This window comes from Rhinichthys klamathensis, unplaced genomic scaffold, assembly GCF_029890125.1.
Source record: "Rhinichthys klamathensis goyatoka isolate OS25496 unplaced genomic scaffold, OSU_Roscu_1.1 h1tg000429l_1, whole genome shotgun sequence".
Classification (NCBI taxonomy): domain Eukaryota; kingdom Metazoa; phylum Chordata; class Actinopteri; order Cypriniformes; family Leuciscidae; genus Rhinichthys; species Rhinichthys klamathensis.
The window spans coordinates 70,001-82,500 of record NW_026606925.1 but is presented as its reverse complement, the minus strand read 5'-3'; the positions used below and the strand labels follow the sequence as shown (position 1 = coordinate 82,500).

Here is a 12,500-nt window from a genome sequence, read left to right as displayed (position 1 = left end):
CGATGTCTAATTAAACTATTAAAGTGACTGATCTGGATCCTGAACATCAGTTTTCTTCATCCTGGGTCCATTTTTTGCTCCTTCATTGGGATTGATGTCTAATGGAGACTATTCCACTCCTAAAGTGACTTTGTCACTGATCTGGACCTGTTTACTTCATCCCGGGTCCATTTTTTGTGTTTACATTGGGATTGATGTCTAATTAAACTCCTAAAGTGACTGATCTGGATCCTGAACGTCAGTTTTCTTCATCCCGGGTCCATTTTTTGCTCCTACTTTGGGATTGATGTCTAATGGAGACTAATCTACGGATGACCCGGATGTACAGAGATCTGAGGGCGAGAGGAGATCTCACTTCATCCGATTCCGATTTATAAAACTCAATGGAGCCGCTGAAGAACATTTTCTCCCGGAGCCCGTTGTCCACCTGGAAGAGCCTGGATCAGACGCAGAAGGGGAGCTTCACCAATCCGGTCTGGACCGCGCTGTTCGACTACGAGGCCTCGGGGAACGACGAACTCACCTTGAGGAAAGGAGACCTCGTGGAGGTCTTGTCTCTGGATTCGGAGATCTCCGGGGATGAGGGATGGTGGGCGGGAAAGGTCAACAACAAAGTGGGAATCTTTCCGTCGAACTACGTCTCGTTTAAACCAAGCGGGTACGGGAAGCTCCCATGTCCTGGCGTCGTCCCAGACTTGGGCCCGGCCGTGGTTCCCGAACTCGAGCCGGAGGCGGTGGAGTTCTCCGAGCTGAGTCTCCAAGAGGTCATCGGAGTCGGAGGCTTCGGGAAGGTCTATCGAGGAACATGGAAAGGGGAGTTGGTCGCAGTGAAGGCGGCCCGGCAGGACCCGGACGAGGACATCAGCGTCACGGCCCAGAACGTCCAGAACGAGGCCCGCCTCTTCTCCATGCTGAGGCACCCGAACATCATCGCGCTCAAGGGCGTGTGCCTGCAGGAGCCCAACCTGTGCCTGATCATGGAGTACGCCTCGGGGGGGGCCCTGAGCCGGGCCCTGGCCGGGTCCCGGATCCCCCCGCAGGTGCTGGTGAACTGGGCCGTGCAGATCGCCCAAGGCATGCTGTACCTGCACAGCGGAGCCATCGTGCCCGTCATACACCGGGACCTCAAGTCCAACAACAGTAAGTGCTCGTCCGCATTTATAAAACTGTGTATCCTCACTGAACAAGTACGTGCGGCGAGAGCCAAACATGAAAATATCCTGAAAATATCCAGACTTATAAAACAGAACCTGCCCAAGATCCCCTTTATAAACCCAGAATCCCATTTATAAACCCAGGATCCCCTTTATAATCCCAGGATCCTGGGTTTATAAAGGGGATCCTGGGTACACAATTAAATACACAATTAGATAATACCAGTTTAGCTCAACCAGTGACCAAGCAATGCTTCATGTTGTTCAGTCTGTGTGTAAAAAGAGCATTAGCAATTACAGAAAACACACTTCAGCAAAACATCATCAGCTCAAAGTGGAGGAATCACCTTTGGTCCCGAATGATTACTGGTAGTCACTGTATGAAGAATATTTGTGTATATGTCACAGTTTACTTTATTTGTCTCTCCTCACTTACACACATGAACTATAGTGTCCTGCACACACTAGTGACTATCAGAAATGCTGTCTGGAGTCTGTAATGTTTGGTTGGCCTGTATTGTCCTGACTATGAGGAGCCCTTAAAGGGACATGGACAGTGATATTGCAATGCTTTTGCATTCACTCCTCAAAAGTAGTGCTCTCCTCTGAGAAACAGGGATGGCGATATATTATCGTTTGCGATACCGGTTAAAATCCTCCTCGCGATAATAATCAGGCTTCCCGAGATTATGAATAAATGCAGAATCTGTACATTTCAAACTTGTAATTGATTTGAATTATTATTGTGTAATTGTTTTTTTCAGTACAGTTGCACAATTTAAACATCATCTGCACTTTTACAGAAGAAACATATGCCACTTTCCCACTTCTGCAAGGGCCTGTTTTTGGATTTGTCCTGTTTTTTTAATTATTGTCTGTAATTGGTATATTATAGGAGCCTATTTGATGATGGGTACGTGTTACTTTAGATCAGTGTTTGTGTTTCTCAAGAATGCATGCATCACTTACAGCCAAAACCAGTGGTGAATGGTACTATATTTATATCGTCATTCATATTATCGCAATAAATACCAGAAATTTTGTGATAAGGTTTTATGGATATATTAGAAACTTTGCATTTGCTTGCAAAACAATTGTAGGCATTGAAATGCAATTTCCGCTTCCAAATCCTATTATTTACATCACAACATATTTTGCGAGGGAATGCAAAAGCATTGATATATAATTTCATATTAGCTCAAAAAGCTTCTCGGGGAACATAAAACATTTGCATTTACTTGCCGAAGCACTGGGATATAGTTGACCCGGTCCCACCTCAAGCTTCTGGTGAGCGAGCGCAGAGTTTCTCGGAGGAACACACACACAGAAAGCATAACGCATTCAAATATGATCTTTCCCCCTACGCATCTCATTGGCCATTCCTGTGTTGTGTTGTGTTGTGTTGTGTTGTGGGATTATTATCAGGCCCACATGGAATCTCTGCCCGCAGAACTCGGGAGAAATCTCCGCATGTTTCGGCAGAGTCGCAACACCCATCACTTACAGACCTCTGCATCTTCTACTCAGTGCATGTGCGTTTGGTTTGCTGTTGTGTTTAGCTTGATTGTGCATTCATCTAGGAGTAACACTGTAGTCATTTCAACTCTATTTAAATCCAAGCATTCCAGTGATTCCGTCTGGGCCTAGATAGTATTTATTTGGGTTGTTTGGTTGAGCTCCAGGACTCTGAGAGAACTGCCCGTTTCGGGGGGAAGAGGATATTCCCATGGCATGTATCACACACTTGTGAAGGGAATGTTGTTGGTCTGGATATCAAATGACACACACACACACACACACACACACACACTTTGCCAACTCGATAAGAAGACCTCACACGGGTCAAGGATCATATTAGGACGCAGACATGTAATACTGAGCTGGACTTTGTGTTTGTTTTGCTGATTATATGGTACCATGTTTATTTCCCATGTATGAACTCGACAGATACTTCTATACTGTAAAACAGCTTTGAAAATGTAAAAGTAAAATCTGATTTACATTAGTAAATGTATTATTCTTAAACTTAACTTTTCTGATGATATATCTCTGTAAGATGACATGTTAAGCTAACCTGTTAAGTCATACATTTACCATGGTAAAATAACTGGCTTATGCTTTTATAAAACACTGTTACACTGGTGTGTATTAATCAGCAGTTTGCCAAGACTTTGCTCATAGTCAGAAATATAAATGTTTAGTGCATTTGTGGTCTTCCTTCCTCAGTTATTCTTTCCCTTTTCCCTCTCTCTTACACGTCTGTTTCGTTATTGTCCGCCCACGTATATCCCATGATCCTTCACTTCCCTGCAGAGTCAGGCGAGAGCGTGTCCATTGGGCTGGAAACCACCTCAGTTGCGTAAAACAAACTTTTTAATGCCGGCTCGCAGCACAATTCCCTCGCTGTAGTTCTCGATCTTATCTGTCTCTCGCCCCTGTCTCTCTCTCTCTCTCTGCCTGTTGTTTTTTAATTCTTTCCGATCTCTTTGTCCCAGACCTGCCCTGACTCGTCTCTCGCGCTCCGTCGTTCCAGATCGCAGCATCCTGTGTTTTTCTTTCTTCTTTCGTCTGTTTCTCTTTTTTTCCCCCAGCTAACTTCATTTTTTGCTTCCTACTCATTTTCTAAAGACAGCCTCCCTCTGTTCCTGTGCTGAGGATCATGGGCCCTTGTTCAGGTCACTGCCGTTCCTGTGTTTCTGCAGCATTTAATCAGGGGTTTAGTGTGAAGAGTTTCTGTATTCAGTAGTTTAATGTGAAGAGATTCTGTATTCAGTAGTTTAATGTGAAGAGATTCTGTATTCAGTAGTTTAGTGTGTAGAGTTTCTGTATTCAGTAGTTTAGTGTGAAGAGTTTCTGTATTCAGTAGTTTAATGTGTAGAGTTTCTGTATTCAGTAGTTTAGTGTGTAGCGATTCTGTATTCAGTAGTTTAGTGTGAAGAGTTTCTGTATTCAGTAGTTTAATGTGAAGAGATTCTGTATTCAGTAGTTTAATGTGAAGAGATTCTATATTCAGTAGTTTAATGTGAAGAGATTCTGTATTCAGTAGTTTAATGTGAAGAGTTTCTGTATTCAGTAGTTTAATGTGAAGAGTTTCTGTATTCAGTAGTTTAGTGTGTAGAGTTTCTGTATTCAGTAGTTTAATGTGAAGAGATTCTGTATTCAGTAGTTTAATGTGAAGAGTTTCTGTATTCAGTAGTTTAGTGTGTAGAGTTTCTGTATTCAGTAGTTTAGTGTGAAGAGTTTCTGTATTCAGTAGTTTAATGTGTAGAGTTTCTGTATTCAGTAGTTTAGTGTGTAGCGATTCTGTATTCAGTAGTTTAGTGTGAAGAGTTTCTGTATTCAGTAGTTTAATGTGAAGAGATTCTGTATTCAGTAGTTTAGTGTGAAGAGTTTCTGTATTCAGTAGTTTAATGTGAAGAGATTCTGTATTCAGTAGTTTAATGTGAAGAGATTCTATATTCAGTAGTTTAATGTGAAGAGATTCTGTATTCAGTAGTTTAATGTGAAGAGTTTCTGTATTCAGTAGTTTAATGTGAAGAGTTTCTGTATTCAGTAGTTTAGTGTGTAGAGATTCTGTATTCAGTAGTTTAATGTGAAGAGATTCTATATTCAGTAGTTTAATGTGAAGAGATTCTGTATTCAGTAGTTTAATGTGAAGAGTTTCTGTATTCAGTAGTTTAATGTGAAGAGTTTCTGTATTCAGTAGTTTAATGTGAAGAGATTCTGTATTCAGTAGTTTAATGTGTAGAGTTTCTGTATTCAGTAGTTTAATGTGAAGAGTTTCTGTATTCAGTAGTTTAATGTGAAGAGATTCTGTATTCAGTAGTTTAATGTGAAGAGTTTCTGTATTCAGTAGTTTAATGTGTAGAGTTTCTGTATTCAGTAGTTTAGTGTGTAGAGATTCTGTATTCAGTAGTTTAATGTGAAGAGTTTCTGTATTCAGTAGTTTAGTGTGTAGAGATTCTATATTCAGTAGTTTAATGTGAAGAGTTTCTGTATTCAGTAGTTTAATGTGAAGAGTTTCTGTATTCAGTAGTTTAGTGTGTAGAGTTTCTGTATTCAGTAGTTTAATGTGAAGAGATTCTGTATTCAGTAGTTTAATGTGAAGAGTTTCTGTATTCAGTAGTTTAATGTGAAGAGTTTCTGTATTCAGTAGTTTAATGTGAAGAGATTCTGTATTCAGTAGTTTAATGTGTAGAGTTTCTGTATTCAGTAGTTTAATGTGTAGAGTTTCTGTATTCAGTAGTTTAATGTGTAGAGTTTCTGTATTCAGTAGTTTAATGTGAAGAGATTCTATATTCAGTAGTTTAATGTGAAGAGTTTCTGTATTCAGTAGTTTAATGTGAAGAGATTCTGTATTCAGTAGTTTAATGTGTAGAGTTTCTGTATTCAGTAGTTTAGTGTGTAGAGATTCTATATTCAGTAGTTTAATGTGAAGAGTTTCTGTATTCAGTAGTTTAATGTGTAGAGTTTCTGTATTCAGTAGTTTAGTGTGTAGAGTTTCTGTATTCAGTAGTTTAATGTGAAGAGTTTCTGTATTCAGTAGTTTAATGTGTAGAGTTTCTGTATTCAGTAGTTTAGTGTGAAGAGATTCTATATTCAGTAGTTTAATGTGTAGAGTTTCTGTATTCAGTAGTTTAGTGTGAAGAGATTCTATATTCAGTAGTTTAATGTGTAGAGTTTCTGTATTCAGTAGTTTAATGTGAAGAGTTTCTGTATTCAGTAGTTTAATGTGTAGAGTTTCTGTATTCAGTAGTTTAGTGTGTAGAGTTTCTGTATTCAGTAGTTTAATGTGAAGAGTTTCTGTATTCAGTAGTTTAATGTGTAGAGTTTCTGTATTCAGTAGTTTAGTGTGAAGAGATTCTATATTCAGTAGTTTAATGTGAAGAGATTCTGTATTCAGTAGTTTAATGTGAAGAGTTTCTGTATTCAGTAGTTTAATGTGTAGAGTTTCTGTATTCAGTAGTTTAATGTGAAGAGTTTCTGTATTCAGTAGTTTAGTGTGAAGAGATTCTATATTCAGTAGTTTAATGTGAAGAGATTCTGTATTCAGTAGTTTAATGTGAAGAGTTTCTGTATTCAGTAGTTTAATGTGTAGAGTTTCTGTATTCAGTAGTTTAATGTGAAGAGTTTCTGTATTCAGTAGTTTAGTGTGAAGAGATTCTATATTCAGTAGTTTAATGTGAAGAGATTCTGTATTCAGTAGTTTAATGTGAAGAGTTTCTGTATTCAGTAGTTTAATGTGAAGAGTTTCTGTATTTAGTAGTTTAATGTGTAGAGTTTCTGTATTCAGTAGTTTAGTGTGAAGAGATTCTATATTCAGTAGTTTAATGTGAAGAGATTCTGTATTCAGTAGTTTAATGTGAAGAGTTTCTGTATTCAGTAGTTTAATGTGTAGAGTTTCTGTATTCAGTAGTTTAGTGTGTAGAGTTTCTGTATTCAGTAGTTTAATGTGAAGAGTTTCTGTATTCAGTAGTTTAATGTGTAGAGTTTCTGTATTCAGTAGTTTAATGTGTAGAGTTTCTGTATTCAGTAGTTTAATGTGAAGAGATTCTATATTCAGTAGTTTAATGTGAAGAGTTTCTGTATTCAGTAGTTTAATGTGAAGAGATTCTGTATTCAGTAGTTTAATGTGAAGAGATTCTGTATTCAGTAGTTTAATGTGAAGAGTTTCTGTATTCAGTAGTTTAGTGTGTAGAGTTTCTGTATTCAGTAGTTTAATGTGTAGAGTTTCTGTATTCAGTAGTTTAATGTGAAGAGTTTCTGTATTCAGTAGTTTAATGTGAAGAGATTCTGTATTCAGTAGTTTAATGTGAAGAGTTTCTGTATTCAGTAGTTTAGTGTGTAGAGTTTCTGTATTCAGTAGTTTAATGTGTAGAGTTTCTGTATTCAGTAGTTTAATGTGTAGAGTTTCTGTATTCAGTAGTTTAATGTGTAGAGATTCTGTATTCAGTAGTTTAGTGTGAAGAGTTTCTGTATTCAGTAGTTTAATGTGTAGAGATTCTGTATTCAGTAGTTTAATGTGTAGAGTTTCTGTATTCAGTAGTTTAATGTGTAGAGATTCTGTATTCAGTAGTTTAATGTGTAGAGTTTCTGTATTCAGTAGTTTAATGTGTAGAGTTTCTGTATTCAGTAGTTTAATGTGAAGAGTTTCTGTATTCAGTAGTTTAATGTGTAGAGATTCTGTATTCAGTAGTTTAATGTGTAGAGTTTCTGTATTCAGTAGTTTAGTGTGTAGAGATTCTGTATTCAGTAGTTTAATGTGTAGAGTTTCTGTATTCAGTAGTTTAATGTGTAGAGTTTCTGTATTCAGTAGTTTAATGTGTAGAGTTTCTGTATTCAGTAGTTTAATGTGAAGAGATTCTTCTTTAACCAATAGTTTACTGATTAAACAAACTCCTCACATAAAACTACTGATGAAAGAATAAACTTCAGTAGAGTTGTTCTACATGCTTTCCTGTGTTGTTTGTTGTCTGTCAGTCGTTCTATTCTACTGTCTATTTTTGTCAAATCACTCCACACACAGTGAAATCTCATTGGTCAAATGCTCCGTCTTGGAAAGCTGAATGCTAAGCATCAACTCTGATCTGATCTGACTGGATGTTACACTTTTATTGAGGACAGAACAATTACTTCATGCTAGAAACTTGTCCTGTCACATCTTGATGGGAAGAGTCATGATGTTGGACGGTTGGTTGTCGTCTTGTCATTTGTCCTTCTAGGGAGTATCAGTTTTCTCTCAAATTACTTCACATTCATTCAGACATTTAAAAAGCCACAGATCGTTTTGCATGTAAACATGGCTCAGCTCCATCCAGGTGTGTGTACTGAGTTTCCCAGGTGTGTGTACTGATATTCCCAGGTGTGTGTACTGTGTTTCCCAGGTGTGTGTACTGAGTTTCCCAGGTGTGTGTACTGATATTCCCAGGTGTGTGTACTGATATTCCCAGGTGTGTGTGTACTGAGTTTCCCAGGTGTGTGTACTGATATTCCCAGGTGTGTGTACTGATATTCCCAGGTGGGTGTACTGTGTTTCCCAGGTGTGTGTACTGAGTTTCCCAGGTGTGTGTACTGAGTTTCCCAGGTGTGTGTACTGAGTTTCCCAGGTGTGTGTACTGATATTCCCAGGTGTGTGTACTGTGTTTCCCAGGTGTGTGTACTGAGTTTCCCAGGTGTGTGTACTGATATTCCCAGGTGTGTGTACTGATATTCCCAGGTGTGTGTGTACTGAGTTTCCCAGGTGTGTGTACTGATATTCCCAGGTGTGTGTACTGATATTCCCAGGTGTGTGTACTGTGTTTCCCAGGTGTGTGTACTGAGTTTCCCAGGTGTGTGTACTGAGATTCCCAGGTGTGTGTACTGATATTCCCAGGTGTGTGTTTCCCAGGTGTGTGTACTGAGTTTCCCAGGTGTGTGTACTGAGTTTCCCAGGTGTGTGTACTGAGTTTCCCAGGTGTGTGTACTGAGTTTCCCAGGTGTGTGTACTGAGTTTCCCAGGTGTGTGTACTGAGTTTCCCAGGTGTGTGTACTGAGTTTCCCAGGTGTGTGTACTGATATTCCCAGGTGTGTGTACTGATATTCCCAGGTGTGTGTACTGATATTCCCAGGTGTTTGTTTCCCAGGTGTGTGTACTGAGTTTCCCAGGTGTGTGTACTGAGTTTCCCAGGTGTGTGTGTACTGAGTTTCCCAGGTGTGTGTACTGAGTTTCCCAGGTGTGTGTACTGAGTTTCCCAGGTGTGTGTGTACTGAGTTTCCCAGGTGTGTGTGTACTGAGTTTCCCAGGTGTGTGTGTACTGAGTTTCCCAGGTGTGTGTGTACTGAGTTTCCCAGGTGTGTGTACTGAGTTTCCCAGGTGTGTGTACTGAGTTTCCCAGGTGTGTGTACTGATATTCCCAGGTGTGTGTACTGAGTTTCCCAGGTGTGTGTACTGATATTCCCAGGTGTGTGTACTGAGTTTCCCAGCGTAAGAACACAACACCACTGTACAGGAACTGCAGAGGAAGTGTTTCTGTAATGATGGCGATACTGAGTCTCACAGACACACACACACACACACACACACAGACACAGACACAGACACAGACACACACACACACACACACACACACACACAGACACAGACACACACACACACACACACACACACACACACAGACACACACACACAGACACACACAGACACACAGACACACACACACAGACTACCCCTAAACCTACCCATCACACACACACACACACACTAACCCGATCCCTAAACCTACCCATCCCACACACACACACACACACACACACACTAACCCGACCCCTAAACCTACCCAACACACACACACACACACACACACAGGAATCGTGGGAAAAAGACTTTGTCCTTTAGTCGTTTGGTCAGATCTCATGTGATCGCTGTCGTTTACTCGCATCTGTCGCTCTGCTGTGAAACCACTGTAAACCCTGTTCAGGGAAAGTGTTTCTGAAACGTCTGTGTGACAGCAGCATCATCATGTGTTCCGCTGGAGTGTAGTTCTCCACTTGTGTTTACATGTTTCGCACTTGTGTGTCAATTAATCATGTTAAGGTTCTTTAGTATTTTGTTCAGAATATGTTAATTTATGCACGTTTTACTTTAACCCATCACACACACACACACACACACACACACTAACCCAACCCCTAAACCTACCCATCACACACACACACACACACACTAAACCGACCCCTAAACCTACCCATCACACACTCACACACACACACACACACACACACACTAACCCGACCCCTAAACCTACCCATCACACACACACACACACACACACACACACACTAAACCGACCCCTAAACCTACCCATCACACACTCACACACACACACACACACACTAACCCGACCCCTAAACCTACCCATCACACACACACACACACACACACACACACTAAACCGACCCCTAAACCTACCCATCACACACACACACACACACACACACACACACACACTAACCCGACCCCTAAACCTACCCATCACACACACACACACACACTAACCCGACCCCTAAACCTAACCATCACACACTCACACACACACACACACACACACACACACACTAACCCGACCCCTAAACCTACCCATCCCACACACACACACACACACACACACTAAACCGACCCCTAAACCTAACCAACACACACTCACACACACACACACACACACTAACCCGACCCCTAAACCTACCCATCACACACACACACACACACTAACCCGATCTCTAAACCTACCCATCCCACACACACACACACACACACACTAACCCGACCCTTAAACCTACCCAACACACACACACACACACTAACCCGACCCCTAAATTTAACCCTTCACTCACACACACACACACACACACACACACATCATGTGTTTTGTTGAAGTTTATTTTTCCACTTGTTCTTACGTTTCACAATTTTTTGTAAATTAATCATGTTAAGGTTCTTCAGTATTTTGTTCAGAATATGTTAATTTATGCAGGTTTTACTTTAATCTCCTCTGTATCGTTTATCTCTGATCTGCTAAACGAAGCGCTTTTGAATCTGTAAGCTTTAGTTCTGTTGCAAACCTTAGTGTTCGTCCTCGCAATCCTGCTATCCTGATCATGACGTGCGATGTGGTCTTGCAATCTGTCTAATTAAAGAGAGTTTAATGAGAAGCAGCGTGTTGTTGTTGTTGTTGTTGTTAGTAGTAGTTTTTGTACATTTAAATGTGATTTATGACATTTAACAAATTCGTGTCAACTGTGTTTCTGTTCTTTGCGCATGAATCTGACTCTCGTGAGAGGGAAACCCTGTGAGGCGTTTGATTGGTCTGTTGAACTTCTGACTCGGCCAATGGCAGGACTTTGGGGGCGGGACTTAGAACGAATGAATGAAATCTCAGTGGTGGAGGACAGAGATGCTACGAGTGACTTTCGAAGCAGAGAACATGGTTCACTCAAAAGGAAATGTCATTCAAACCAAACTCAGTAGTTTATGACTCGTGTAGTTTTTAATGACATGCATAATTAAGTTAGACCGAGTGCAGCCATGTTTGTTCCTTTTGTTGGTTTTGGAACTAAAGGACGCTTTTAGACAACCTTGACCAAATATAACATCATTTTGATAGTTTTTACCCCGCCAAAAATTGGTTCATGAAATGATGTTTTTGGGCTTTAAAATGTCCTGGTGATACTATGATAGTTTGTTGTTAAATATTTTTAATAAGCTTAATTTCTTTGTTTTTCAGTAATTGTTTTTGTCATGTTTATTAGTTTTTTTATTTTAAGAATGTCTATATAGTTCTTATTATATATATATATATATATATATTTTTTTTCAGTTATTTTAATACTTTGTGTGTGTGTGTGAGAGAGAGAAAGATAGAGAGAGAGTGTGTGTGAGTGCATGTGTGTGAGAGAGATAAGGACGAGCAGCTCATGGCCTCTCTTTATTTTGGAAAGGCTCATCCGGAGATTTGGTGTGTGTGTGTGTGTGTGTATGGGCGGGCGGGCAGGTATGGCCTTGGCACGGGATTCCCCTTTTACAGCCTCAGAAAATATTTCCCAGCATGCACCAGGAGTTCAGATTTTTCCCAAAGACAGTGGCACTCTGGAATGAATATGCCAAGAGGGCAGAAAACACACACACACACACACACACACACACACACACACACACATAGTGACCAAATTCATTGGAATAGTGGAGGAAAAAGAAAAACAAAGGTGTGATGTTGTGTGAACTTAAAGTCAGCCTATTTTCTAAATGCATGTTATAGATCTTAGTGTGAACGATTCTTCCATGCGCATGTTTAATTGACCTGGTAATGTTTAATCAAACCGTCAGATTCTCCCATCATTCAGTGCGCTTAAGCTCCGCCCCTTTAAGCCCTCGCTCATCTGCATAGACTTCTGAGAGCCACGCCCACATATCAACATCCAATCAACAACTGATACACAGAATCAAGCCCCGCCCACCTGCCTTGTCTCTGTGCTGTGCGTCCCGATGCAGAAGAGCTCTGGCGATCACACTGATCATAGTTAGGGTGACCCACGGGAACACATTCCAGAGCCATCCAGTGTTACTTTAGTATTATTGATATTTTTGTATTAATATTTCGATTTTTTTCGATATATATATATATATATTATCTGTTTTTATTTTAAAGTTATTGTAGTTTTTTGCTATTTTTTATTATTTTTAAAATACGTCTACATAGTTCTTATGAATTAATCATGATTTCTTCATTAATTAATACATTTTTATTTCAGTTTGAGTTATTTTAGTACTTCAGGTTAAACTAATTAAAATGAGAAATGTTGCTTTCACAACTA

General features: G+C 39.9%; 1 protein-coding gene across 2 annotated transcripts in view; it reads left to right on the top strand.

The window, feature by feature from the left end:
* The window catches only part of LOC130071061 (mitogen-activated protein kinase kinase kinase 11), a 40,844-nt gene that overhangs the window by 711 nt on the left and 27,633 nt on the right, over window positions 1–12,500 (top strand). For both annotated transcript variants that reach the window (XM_056235673.1, XM_056235672.1), the window contains one exon: window positions 1–1,140. This exon is cut by the window's left edge. In XM_056235673.1, coding sequence (XP_056091648.1) covers window positions 384–1,140 — 757 coding nt within the window. In that variant the 5' untranslated portion in view covers window positions 1–383. The remainder of the gene's footprint in view (window positions 1,141–12,500) is intronic.